This window comes from Ambystoma mexicanum, chromosome 11 (assembly GCF_040938575.1).
Source record: "Ambystoma mexicanum isolate Mex_15411 chromosome 11, UKY_AmexF1_1, whole genome shotgun sequence".
NCBI classification, from domain to species: domain Eukaryota; kingdom Metazoa; phylum Chordata; class Amphibia; order Caudata; family Ambystomatidae; genus Ambystoma; species Ambystoma mexicanum.
Genome location: NC_090934.1, coordinates 986,456,349 through 986,469,422, shown reverse-complemented (window position 1 = coordinate 986,469,422; position 13,074 = coordinate 986,456,349). Strand labels below are relative to the sequence as shown.

The 13,074-nt window shown below is 47.8% G+C and overlaps 1 protein-coding gene across 11 annotated transcripts in view; it reads left to right on the top strand.

Annotated features, from left to right (window-relative positions):
- Positions 1-13,074, top strand: part of OSBPL5 (oxysterol binding protein like 5) — a 1,112,782-nt gene that overhangs the window by 951,448 nt on the left and 148,260 nt on the right. For all 11 annotated transcript variants that reach the window (XM_069624153.1, XM_069624161.1, XM_069624156.1 and 8 more), the window contains 2 exons: positions 2,575-2,673; positions 3,556-3,653. In XM_069624153.1, the coding sequence (XP_069480254.1) occupies positions 2,575-2,673; positions 3,556-3,653 (197 nt within the window). The remainder of the gene's footprint in view (positions 1-2,574; positions 2,674-3,555; positions 3,654-13,074) is intronic.

The window sequence follows — 13,074 nt, the reverse complement described above, 5'->3', positions numbered from 1 at the left end:
GTCCAGGTGGTGCATGAACAAGCTAACTTTCAATGCTGGGAGGATAGGTCAGGGGCAGCACATTTGTCATGGAAGCAAGACCGCACAGAGCAGCACAGGTTCAAATCCTGCTCTTGCGCTTAGGGACTGGTCTCTGGTGTTACACGTGTTATAAAACAATAATCAATTGAATTTTAATTTGTAATTAATTGCAAAGTTTGCAAATCCTGGGATCTGGCAAATAGCGATTCATGCCAGCAAGCGTGCTTTCCACCTTGAGGGGACTATACGCGTGTACAAGACGGTTAAAAAAAACACAAATGCTATCTAAATGTACAAAAAAATATGAACAAATATACGTCTATATACGCAGAAACCCCCAAAATGTTCATAAGGGCAAATATAATTACACCACGAGATTTAAATCCTAAGTACAGACTTTAATGTTTTTAGGCTAATTCGATTCCATAAAGTACATACGAGGAGTTTACAGAATACAAAAAAATGCAGTTAAAATCAATTGGATAAAGAGAGTTTTGTTTTGTCTCCAAGTATGTGTGCCCGTGTGCGCCACAATCCTGTGATGTTCGCTTTTAGAAGTTCCACTAATTATCAAAGTCGGAAGAAGTTGTTAAACAAAAAAAAGAAAATTAAAGGATGTCAAGATATAAAATGTAGATATCAATCTAATTCCTTTAGAAATGATTTACATCCTGGCGCAGCGCTTAGAGGTGCCAGTAAGTTTGCATACAGTGCTTGATGACCAAAGAGAGCTGCAATGCCCAATGGACATTTCATGACAGCGGTTGATATATGTTAACAAAACAGCTCACCTATCTAATAAAACAGCTTTTTAATGAGTTCCTTTTAACCAAAATGAAAGTACCCGGGAGTAGGTGATGTCCACTTACTGGATGTTGGGGTCCCCGTCTCCTGATGTGTTTGGATCTCTTTGCATCAATTGACACAGTCGATAATCGGATTCTTGTTAGGATCTTGGGAAAGCAGATGGGTTTCAGGGGTAGGGTTCTGGACTTTTTTTTCCCTCCTTCCTGGCCAATCATTTGCAGTTTGTAAGTTTGGGGCGGAGGGGGGAACGGGGGGGGGCCGGGGAGGGTGAGTCTGCTCCATCCCTGTTACTTTGTGTGCCCAAGCGATCGATTCGGCCCCTGGTGGCATTCACTTAGGAATGATGCCTCCTCTTCTGACTCTGCAAAATGTCTGGAATAATTACCCCTCCCTTTACTCCCCCCCCAACTTAAGGCCTAGTTGCTGAGGCCTGTTTTTACTCATAACTTAGTGTAAGGACGCAAGTTCATTTTCAACTAGATATCCTACTCCTGAGATATTTGCTTTATTCTTTTAATGTTTTTGTATGGTTTTATGATAAGTAATTGCGCCTGTCAACCTGTTGTACTGATCCCTGTATGCCTGGTTCATGAATAACATATTTTTATCATAAATGATTCAGAATGAAAAAGAAATTAAAGAGATAATATAGCTATGTCCTATCATGTGCCCATGCTCGCACTGTGGTGGCATCACCACATTCAATTCTCTTCGTCCAGGAAACCCAGTGGTGATCTGTAGCTCCGACTAGTCACCTGGGTGAACGCTTGCATTGTTGGCCAAGCCTAGCACCCTAGTCACCTGGCTGAACGCTTGCACTGAGTCACCAAGCCTAGCAGCCTAGTCACCTGGCTGAATGCTTGCGTTGCTGCACCAAGCCTAGCAGCCTAGTCACCTGGCTGAACGCTTGCGTTGCTGTGCCAAGCCTAGCAGCCTAGTCACCTGGCTGAACGCTTGCACTGAGGCACCAAGCCTAGCAGCCTAGTCACCTGGCTGAATGCTTGCGTTGCTGCACCAAGCCTAGCAGCCTAGTCACCTGGCTGAATGCTTGCGTTGCTGCACCAAGCCTAGCAGCCTAGTCACCTGGCTGAACGCTTGCGTTGCTGCGCCAAGCCTAGCAGCCTAGTCGCCTGGCTGAACGCTTGCACTGAGGCACCAAGCCTAGCAGCCTAGTCACCTGGCTGAATGCTTGCTTTGCTGCACCAAGCCTAGCAGCCTAGTCACCTGGCTGAATGCTTGCGTTGCTGCACCAAGCCTAGCAGCCTAGTCACCTGGCTGAATGCTTGCGTTGCTGCACCAAGCCTAGCAGCCTAGTCACCTGGCTGAATGCTTGCGTTGCTGCACCAAGCCTAGCAGCCTAGTCATCTTGCTGAATGCTTGCGTTGCTGCACCAAGCCTAGCAGCCTAGTCACCTGGTTGAATGTTTGCGTTGCTGCACCAAGCCTAGCAGCCTAGTCATCTTGCTGAATGCTTGCGTTGCTGCACCAAGCCTAGTCACCTGGCTGAACGCTTGCGTTGCTGCGCCAAGCCTAGCAGCCTAGTCACCTAGCTGAATGCTTGCGTTGCTGCGCAAAGTCTAGCGGCCTGCATGTTGTTTTGGATGCATTACTCAAGGCCATGGATTCCAAATGGGTATAGACAATTCAGAGCGAAACGGAATCCAGTTTGGCGTCATCTCTCTGTCAATCTATGGAGGGTTTACAGCACCAGGTGACGACAACGCGTATTTGTATTTCTTCACTGTAGGCAATTCGCTCTCTGCAATCTTAGACGGCAAAGCGAGGCTTACGTTCCTGAGCAGAGGAGAGGAGTACATCATCACCATGCCCTACGCACACTGCAAAGGTAAGGCAGGAGCAAGCTGAACTTGCATTTGAAAGCAAGACCACATTGTATCACACAGTCAAAAGTACATTAAAAACAATAACGAGGCCTGCATGTGCCCGGATCATAGATTCTATGCCACCTCTGATCCTTACAATGACCTTCTAGGATATGTAAATGCAGGGTCGCTCACTGCATAACTTAATTGCTCCATGGTGCTTTTATCAATGCAATTAAGTTATTCAATGAGTTCTCTACAATAAACAGGATAATACGCACCAATGTCGGGGAGCATGGGCGCGGACTCCGTCACTGATGAGCAGACGAGAAAGCGCTGTATGTTTCCTTAAATATATTGTCATCCTACCCACTGGATTTATCTGTGTTTAGGATGACCATATGTTTAAGGAAACATACAACGCTGTTTGATCCCTGCACCCTGCTCACCACGGCCAGCAGGGCACACCAAAAAGGCAACTGTGGCCACTGCGCGGCACTGAAACGGCTGGTGCCCAAGAGCTTGCGTCAAATTGTCCTGCTCTGCTGTTGTGCTCCGAACCTCACAGTGGTTCCCCAGTGGGTCTGCTTTCCCAGTCTGCAACTCGCTTGGCCGTGTGCCTGGATCTCCACCGTGCTCTAGCGCCTTGTATCCTGGGGCCATCTCTAGTCCGTTCACCAGGAATCTCACTGGTGATTGCATTGGTTTTAGCTATAGAATCATTGATTTTATGTACAGTTATAATTTCCCAATACACAACATTTGACACAAATCTTTTTCATATACTGAGCAATGACCAGAAGTAAGCATCATGTATACCAGGTGATAACCTTCAGGGACATAGGGTCCTGCATAACCATCTACCTCACAAAACAAGGCCTGTTGTAATAATGTTTTATTTTCAGGAATTTTGTACGGCACCATGACGATGGAGCTTGGCGGGAAAGTCACAATCGAGTGTGAGAAAAGTAGCTTGGTTGCAGAACTGGAATTCAAACTCAAGGTAATGATGGGGCCACATTGAGTAACATCTGCATTTGCATGTTGCAGCATGAGCTGCGCCTGAAGGCTCTCTGTGGGAATGTGCTTCCCCCCTCTCCTGAATATTTCTGGCAGAAAAGTAGATGTTTAGCACCCTCTGCATGCCCAGAGTGTCCTTTACTGTCGGTGTGATTGCGTGGATGTTATGTACACCCCGCCTGTGCCGGCTGCATGCCGCCGTGTTGTTTGAAGCATTACTGTAACCCTTGGGAGTAAATGACTGCCGGGCCCATCACATCTGCCTGTTGCCTTGCTTCTACACACCAAAAGTGAAGGTCTGAGTTGGGTTCAAGCTCTGCTCTACCCTAGTTTTCGTGACATGGGCTCGAAGCACATTCTTGTTTTGCTGACATTTCTAGCCCAGTCCTCCCCATCTTTTTCTAAAGAATCAAAGTTACATTTTTATTTTTACATAGAAAAGTTGGTAAAGGGATTTGTTTTCACGTTAGAGAGGGTGAAGCTCGAAGACAGAACTAATCTCTGGGGGTCGTGATGAGTCTGTGCCCTTCCAGCTGAGACCAAGATAATCGGACCAAATTTGTGAGCAATCAATTGAGAAACCAGGGGGTGTAGAAAGTCTATTGAATCCATCCGATGAGGTGGAGACAGAGGGGGCCCCCAGGCGTCTGAAGAGTCTATTTTACTAGAGGCAGATCTGATGGAAGCGATGGATCTGGAGCTCACTTCCGGCAAGGTTAAGAAGAATTCCTCTGCAACATTGAGCTGAGAGCAGAAGCAGCCAGGGGGGATGAGGAGAGATTATCACACGCACACGCACACACACCTGCTCCAAAGAGCGAGCACACACACACACACACCTGCTCCAAAGAGCGAGCGCGCGCACACACACACACACACACCTGCTCCAAAGAGCTAGCGCACACACACACACACACACACACACCTGCTCCAAAGAGCTAGCACACACACACACAACACCTGCTCCAAAGAGCACACACACACACTACTGCTCCAAAGAGCACACACAAACTACAATCATTCTAAACCTATGAAAGTCCTTAATTCCATAGTTAACAAGGGAAAATTGACTGTTTAAACAATTCAAAATCTGCGCGTGAATTTTAAAATTTTTGGAAAATGTTGAGAGGCTGCGCTCATAAGAACTAGAACTGCTGTAAGGAGAACGTTGCATACAATTAACCCCAGTTTGCAAACAGAACACATGCAGCAATCTATTCAATTTCAATTATACTGGTCCCAGATTAAATGCCACGGATGCATCTACCCCTAAAATGTGAATGTTAAAATTAACCACAGACAAATACCCAAACAAAGAGCTAATAATACTTCCTCTCGAATTTAAACTATATCTTTATGAGACAAAGGGCTCGATTCATGGAACTTGTAGCACGCGCAAAGTCACTTTGCACAGTGCTAAAAGTTCCATGAATCCGGCCCAACATCTATCTTCTAAAGCAAAATGCATGCTCTTGAACTAATTTGCATACCCACAATGCCTTGCTCAGTGGCTGTGAACTGGAGGTGAACTTCAAGGGATAGCTACTAGGTGGGCTTTGGCATGTGGGACTTGGTAACTGGAGGGCCCACTCTACTATCACATTTAGGTCATAAGAGGGGTTCATGCATTTTTAAATCCACTATAACATTGATGGTGTTTGATGGGCATTAGCTATCAGGACCAAAGCACGCTTCAGAAGAAGAAGAAGAAGAAGAAGAAGGAGGAGGCAGACAGTATTTGGAGTTTCATTTTTTGTGTGCAGAGCAGACAAAGAGGAAGTAATGTCTTGCTGCTTAGAAGCTGAAGCTAATGTGGGAAGTGAAGCTAGGAGATATGGGACAAGGGGCACGCAGCTTGGGAGTATTGCTTTGTTATTCACCCACCAACTGATACCCCAATGCCCTCAGAAGCGATGCTAATCCCTCAGATCATTAAAACTCACTACCTTTCCCTCCCCACCCAAAACACATCTCCCTGCGATCTCTTTGAGTCTAGCTCTCTGCTTTCTGTGCAGCCTTTTGAACGTGAATGGCTTAATTATTTTAATGGTGAGGGGTGATAGCTCAGGGGCAACGTGTCTATCTTGGAAACAAGACAACGCAGCGCAACACAGGTTCAAATCCTGATGATGTGCTTAGAAAACAAACCCTGGTATTAAGCGAGTTATAAAATAACAATTACAACTATAAAAGAGAGAAACCTGCTCATGGTATAATAAAACTGTCTTAAACAAGTATGCCTTCAGCCATTTAATTTTTAAGTAGTATGTCTGCCCGTACATTTCTCTCCTGCACTAAATTCCTGGTATAAGCATTGGCAAATCCATTGGTGTTGGTTCTTGTATAGGCATTAGATACGCATTTGCTAAACACTACCATAATATACCCAGGTAGTGGCACCATATGTCAGCTATTGTCAATTTATGACCCGGTATTACGATTATGGCAATGCTTGGAAAATGAGAATCCAACAATTCCACATAAAAAACATATGTGTTAAACATATGTCCAAGTGGTTTTCAGGCAATTTAGCACAAGAAAAAACATAAGACTGTCAGATGAGCTCTCTGTAAACCCAGATTCACTCATTGGCAATGGAGTCCAGACTCCACATGGACATGGAAGTAGATCAAAAAAAGCAACAAAGACAAATGGAGCTGTTGGGAGGTGCAAAGTTTTACCTCCAATGTGGCTAAGGCAACCGGCACATTGTATAGGCATTTGGTCCTCATGCATAGCTGACAAAACCGCGATACTGGGTAGGAATGTCCAGAGACGTAAAGGAGGATTTGGGTACATGGGCACATGATTTCTAATAACTTTAATCAAGTATCATATCACAGCATTATGAGACCTGCACTTGAAAGGCCACATTTATTTCAATACAGGCCAGGCATGTGGCAGAGGGGAATAATAGAAGAGGTGGTGGTGTGTTGAGGTCTGACACCATGAAGGCATGGTCTTCTCCGCAATGTGTGTTCAGAAAAAATAAAAAGTGAATTTCAATATAAACAATGAGCTGAGTGCCACCGGCTAATGGGGAATCACCCAGGGAGTGATGACACCCTTGACATCGAGGGTGTTCGCGCTGCTTTGACTAAGGAAGAACATTGAGTTTAGAGCAGGTGTCTCCCATGGGTCAACACTGACGGCGTGGAAGGTCTGCCTTGTTTATACTAGAAGAGGTTCCACAGATTAGCAAGTAATGCAGATTATCAACCCTACTGTGATTGTCCACCAGCTCTGGATGCTAGACACATTCTCTTATTATTATATTTATTAATAAAATACTTGTATTCTGCTCAAAGCCATGAAAAGAATACATTTCACCACAAACAAATGATCAAAATAATCAGTCCAAGACTTTAAAAAATGTAGCATTGAAGATAAATATACAAGATAAAAAATACTTATAAAAAACCTCAGGTATAAAACCCAGAAGACAAACAATACATTAAATACAGTTTAAAAATATCAAATGCAAGCATAAAAACCATGAAAACTATATGTTCTGAAGAGAGAGTAATATTGCAACCCTTCTCAAATAGTCATTATTGTACATTTAATGGAAACCTCAAGAGATGAAGACTTCCACAATGTATCCTCTGTATTCTTTTAGAATTATAATACAGTACTCGACAAAGCCCTTACAGATCAGAGGCCATGCTCGATGGATACCTTTGATAACACTACAGACAATAACCAATGTTTCTGTCCCTGGTCTTAGTAAAGGATTCCAGCATAAGGGTTCCCATCCTAAAGGTCATATAAAGGGCACGAGAAAATGGGGGGACGACACAGTCATTATATTCAAGACCCCCCACCTGAATCCTGCCCACACAGGTCCACTCTCACTCCTTTGAAGTATACAGGGCCTGCCAATAACAAGTAACTAATTGTAACTAAACCACTGCTTTCAGCCATGTTGGCCATATGTTTTATTTGCACAAATGTAACATTGTTCAATTAATACACAAGATGTCTGTAACCTCGCCGTGATACCTAAGGGTCTGGGCGATTAACAAATGAAATAAAATAAAAAAATAAAATTCCTCAAAACTAACCATAAAATAGCCCGGGCCTAGTTTTAAACTGTGACAGGCTTCCTGCATTTTTGATGCATAGTGTGCTACAAACAGCTCTTTCAACGGGGTATACGTAGCTTTATTGATACTTTCGGGGTGCTGCCATAATTCATGTTCATCCATAACATACAGAGTTTTTGACAAACGAAACCCATGGTAAGCCTATGCCCCCTTCATAGTTAATCAAGTTGATCAATTCTTCACATAATTTAATCAGGCGACTGGTATGCCATAGCCGTAGCAGTACACAACTGCTTCCTAGATACCATGTTCCCTATGCGACACAGATCAGTTTCCAAATGAATTCAAACGTTAGGGGCACCTCTAGGGAGCATAAGTAACTTCTTCAACAAACGATTTCTACAACAGCCAGACCTTAGTTGTTAGTGTAGGCCCATAACTATGCCCCATAAAGAGCCGAAGTAATGCCATGGTTTCTATACAATTCAATTGCTGGGCTCACTGCCCCCCTCCCGTGACGATTAAAAAACAGATGGGCGGCCCGACTGAACATTTCCAACGAAGTACAGGCTTTACTCATTTGGGCAGTCCAAGACCCATTCTCATGAAAGCGAATGTCCAAATAATCATACGAAGTGGCCTGCTCCAATCCAAGGCTCTCTACCCTGATATCAATATCTTGACACTTCTCAAACTGGGGTTTAAAAACCATGGTCTTAGTTTTGCCAATATTTAAAAACTGCTGTAAATCCACACATTTCTTTAGCAAGGATGCCAGGGTAACTCTGAGCCCCTGCGGCAAAGTAGACAATAATAACACAGCATCATCTGCAAAAAAGAGTGCAGGATAAAGATCAGAACCCCTTTTTGGAGGATGCAGACATTCCAAACTGAGCGAAAAAATTACTTCTTCAATAAATATACGAAATAAAAGAGGGGCAAGAACGCACACCTGTCCCTGTTTTACACCATTTATCACATCAAATTTGGAAGTAATCTCACCTGCCAGCCCAAATCCCACAACCGGCTTGTTAAAACCATATAGTGATTGAATAGCCAGAATTAGGTTATGGGGCGTATTCTTACTGTTCGGAACCTCCAGAGTATATCTCGGCAGACACAGTCGAATGCCGTCTTAAGGTCTACAAAGACGGTATAACGTTTAATTCTCTTTAAGAATGTACAAGCATGAACAAACAAAATCTTTGGTCGATTGTTCCCTTTGCCTTTTGGAAAGGTGCGTGGAGTGTACTAATCCTACTCTCATCAACCCATGACTGAACCCTGCCAGGGATCACCGTGGTAAAAATCATCTGTTGCCTTTAATGAATGCCTAACAAAGTCTACTATGAGGACTTATAAGCAGGGAAATGATCCACCATACCTCTATTCGCTAAGCGGTCCATTGGAAAATGCACTAGGAAGAACTGGATTGGGAAAGATGCATGCTACAGATTTTCCATTAAAACAAAAGGCACACAGCTGTTGATCCCTACAGATCATGACACTTCCATCATGGCGCAGATTTTGGAAAAGCTTGCTAACAGTTGCTTTTCTGACATGCTTAGGTGACAGTATGCAGCAGAAAAATGAAACTGTTCAGTCAGCTGCAAATGGATGCATAAATAGATAGACTGGGACAGCACAATGAACAGGGCCTGCGTTCTGCTTATTTATTCAACCACAGTTTAAAGTCCAGTTCGAGGGGATTGGGTCCTCCGACGTATTCCATATCTATGACAGGTAATGTCCACAGCTGTGCTGCTTCGGAAAATCTTTGGCGTCTGCGTCCTGCGTCAATGACGTCGATGCACCGTACCCGAGGACGACCTCCGGCGGCAGACATCACCCGATGTGATAAGTAGGACGCACGACGCCCATAGCCTCAATTCCATTTTTTCCGCGAACGTGTTCGCTTCGTGAATCTCGTTACGCCTCGACTCGTTGGAGTTTGCTGTTTTCAATTCTCGGTTCGTTGAACCTGTTGGGTTTTTTGTGAAGACCTGTTCGTGGCGATGTCTACTTCGTCTTCAACCCCGCGTCCTGGCTTCACGAAATGCGGGGACTGTGGGTTCAAGATGTCGGTCACGGACTCGCACGACACCTGCCTCTGGTGCCTCGGGGAGGCCCACGATACGGACGACTGTGTCGACTGCCAGTCGCTCACGGCAAAGGCCTTGCGGGAACGCAAGAAGAAGCTGTCGGTAGGCCCGGTGTCTAAGCCCCGGAAGTCGAGGTCTGCGGGGCTTTCGACGGATGACTCGAGAGGCGACTCTCCGCGTCACCATCGGAAGTCCAGTGGGTCTCCTTCCAGGAGTCGGTCTCGCCACTCCTCCGCCTCTTCGAGGCATTCCCGGAAGCGCCGGCATCAGTCGCCTTCCCCGTCCTCTTCCGAGGACTCCGCCTGTTGGCGGGTCGCTTATCCCTCCGTGCAAGCGACACCGGAGGAATGGGCTTCCTTCGGGAAGCAGATGCTAGTGATTCTTGAATCGCAGGGCACCAGTCTGTCCGCGCCTCCGAGTGGGGTCGGTCGGCACCGGTCGAGAGACGCCGCTCGTACGCCTTCAGGCTCAGGTGGTCAGCACGGCTCGCAGGAGAGGTCACGCTCGGACAAGGGTAGCCGTTCTCGCCATGCCCGTTCCAGGTCCCGGTCCTCGACGCGCTCGAGACCGCGTGATCCTGTGGCATCTTCGAAGAAGACGTCAACCCCTGTGGCGCCGAGGTCGTTGACGATTTCTCTCGGGGCTCCGCCTCCGAGGGGGTCGACGACGCCGTCGGCGCCTAGGTCGTCGAGAGTCAGGCTCGGAGCTCCGGCTTCGAGGCCTGTGTCGACGCCGCCGATGCTTGCGGCGCTGCAGCGGACGTCGACGCCGATTCGCTCAACGTCGGCGCCTTTTCTGTCGACACCGGCGCAGACTTGTTCGGCGCCCTCGATGCCTTTCGAGGCTGTGGTGTCAGAGGGGCCCCGTGGCACGAGGTTTGCTCCTAGAAAGGCTCTGGCTAAGGTCAGGCACTGCTTTGGTCCCCAGATGTCTTCCTCTCCCCGCCTGGAGTACATTTCAGAGGGTAATGAAGGCTCTGATGACGGCTTGGTTCCGGTTACAGTTCCAGATGAGCTTATCTCGGGTCATAGCCAGTTTGATGACCTGAGGCAGTCACTGCATGATGCTAGTGGACTGGACACCTCTCCGGAGGTGGAGTTTTGTAGGCCGGAGCCTGGCACTCATGCCGATTCTTTATATCGGCGCCTTATGTCTCGGGTCACCGAGTACTTGGGTTGGTCAGCTCCCCCAGGGGAGTTCGTTCAGGATGATCTCACGGACATCCTTGATCTAGGTCCCCCCACTGACCCGGTTTTGCCGTTTCATATGGCTCTGCAGAGAAGGGTGGCGGCAGCTTGGACTGCTCCGGAGAGTCTCCCGGCAGTGGGCAAGTCTTTGTCACGAAAATACCATCCAGCCAGTAGCGACCCCTGCTACTTGTCTAGGCACCCCACCCCGGAGAGTTTGGTGGTGCAGGCGGCTACGGCTCTGGCAAAGCAGGTGTCGTATCCTACCATCCCTCCGGATAGGGACGACAAACGATTTGACGGCTGGGCGAAGAAAGTATTTTCTTCAGGGGGTAGGCGCTTCAGGCGGCCAACTCCATATGTGCCTTGTCTTGTTTCACACACACTCTGTGGAACTGTGTTGCATTAGCGGCTGAACATATTCCCGAAGGGGACGAACGGAGTGTTTCCTTGCTATGGTTCAGTCGGGTTTGGACTTGGCAGATTGTGTCAGCCGGTCCATGGTGGCGAGCACCGTAATGCGCAGGTTTGGTGGTTACGGAAGTCTGGGTTCGCTCCTGATGTGCAGTCCCGACTCCTCAACATGCCCTTTGACGGTGAACACCTTTTTGGCAGGAAGGCTGACGAGAGCCTTGAGAGGTTGCAGACCTCCAAAGCTGCAGCAAAGTCGTTGGGCGCTGCAGTTCGCCAACCTCTGCCTTTTCGTCCTAGGGGACAGCAATGGAGGGGAGGTTCCTTTCGCTATTACTCGTCCTTCAGTAAAGCGAGGAGAGCTAGCAGTCAAAGAGGCGATCGTAAGAGTGCCAGAGGTGGAAACAAAGGTACTCGAGGTGCCAAGGCCGCTCGGGCAGTTGCCTCTTAGCCCTCAGGCAACGCCGCAGCCGCTACCACTCAGTCATGAGGCCAGGTCCCATGGTTCGCCGGTTGGGGGAAGGCTGGCGCAGCATCTTGTAGAGTGGCAAGCCATTACTTCGGATGTGTGGGTTGTGGAGATCATAACCCACGGCTACTGTCTTCCTTTTCGGCAGAGGCCTCACGACAATCCACCAGGGAGCCTCTCTTTGAAGAGTCCGGATCCGCTCCTTGCGCAGGAAATTCAAGCCCTGCTGGAGAAAAGCGCCATATAACTGGTGCCTGTAGCAGAGAGGAACAAGGGATGGTATTCCCCTTATTTTTTGATTTCGAAGAAAGACGGGGGATTGAGACCCATCATGGACTTTCGTGATTTGAACAAACTCCTCAGGAAGGACAAGTTCAAGATGGTGACTCTTTCTCAAGTCCTCCAGGCCCTTCAACTTCAGGACTGGTTGGTGTCTCTCGACCTCAAGGATGCTTACTTCCATGTGCCGATCCATCCCAAGCACAAGAAGTACCTGAGGTTCGCGGTTGGCGACTCGCACTTTCAGTTTCGGGTCCTGCCGTTTCGGATTGACCTCTGCCCGAGGGTTTTCACCAAGCTCATGGTGGTGGTGGCAGCGCATCTCAGGAAAGGGGGGAATTCACGTCTATCCCTACCTGGACGATTGGTTGATATGGGGGAGCTCTCCCGAGCAAGTCCTGGATCATCTGTCCGTCACCTGCCACTCCCTTCACAGGCTGGGCTTCTCCCTCAATTTAAAGACGTCCCATTTGACACCAACGCAGCGGCTCCAGTACATCGGAGCAGTGCTCGACACGTCCCTGCGGCAGTGTTTTCCTCCCCAGGTGAGGGCTCTTCACATTCAGCAGATGGTGAACAAGTTTTAATTTGCCCATGATCTCCCAGCGTCCGAGTTCTTGAGACTGCTCGGCCTCATGGCATCCTGCATTCTTCTGGTGCCAGAGGCTCGTCTGCGGATGAGATCTTTGCAGTGGGCACTCAAGCTCCAGTGGTCTCAGTACTCCGGGAGGCTGTCGGACCCTGTTCAGGTGCCGCCCTCGGTAGCCCGGGACCTTCTGTGGTGGGCCGTCAAAGGCAATCTGATGAAGGGGGCCCCATTTTGGCTGCCCTGGCCGGAGGATGACGATCGTGACGGACGCATCCCTCACGGGATGGGGAGCTCATGCCAACGAGTTGACAGTCAGCTGTC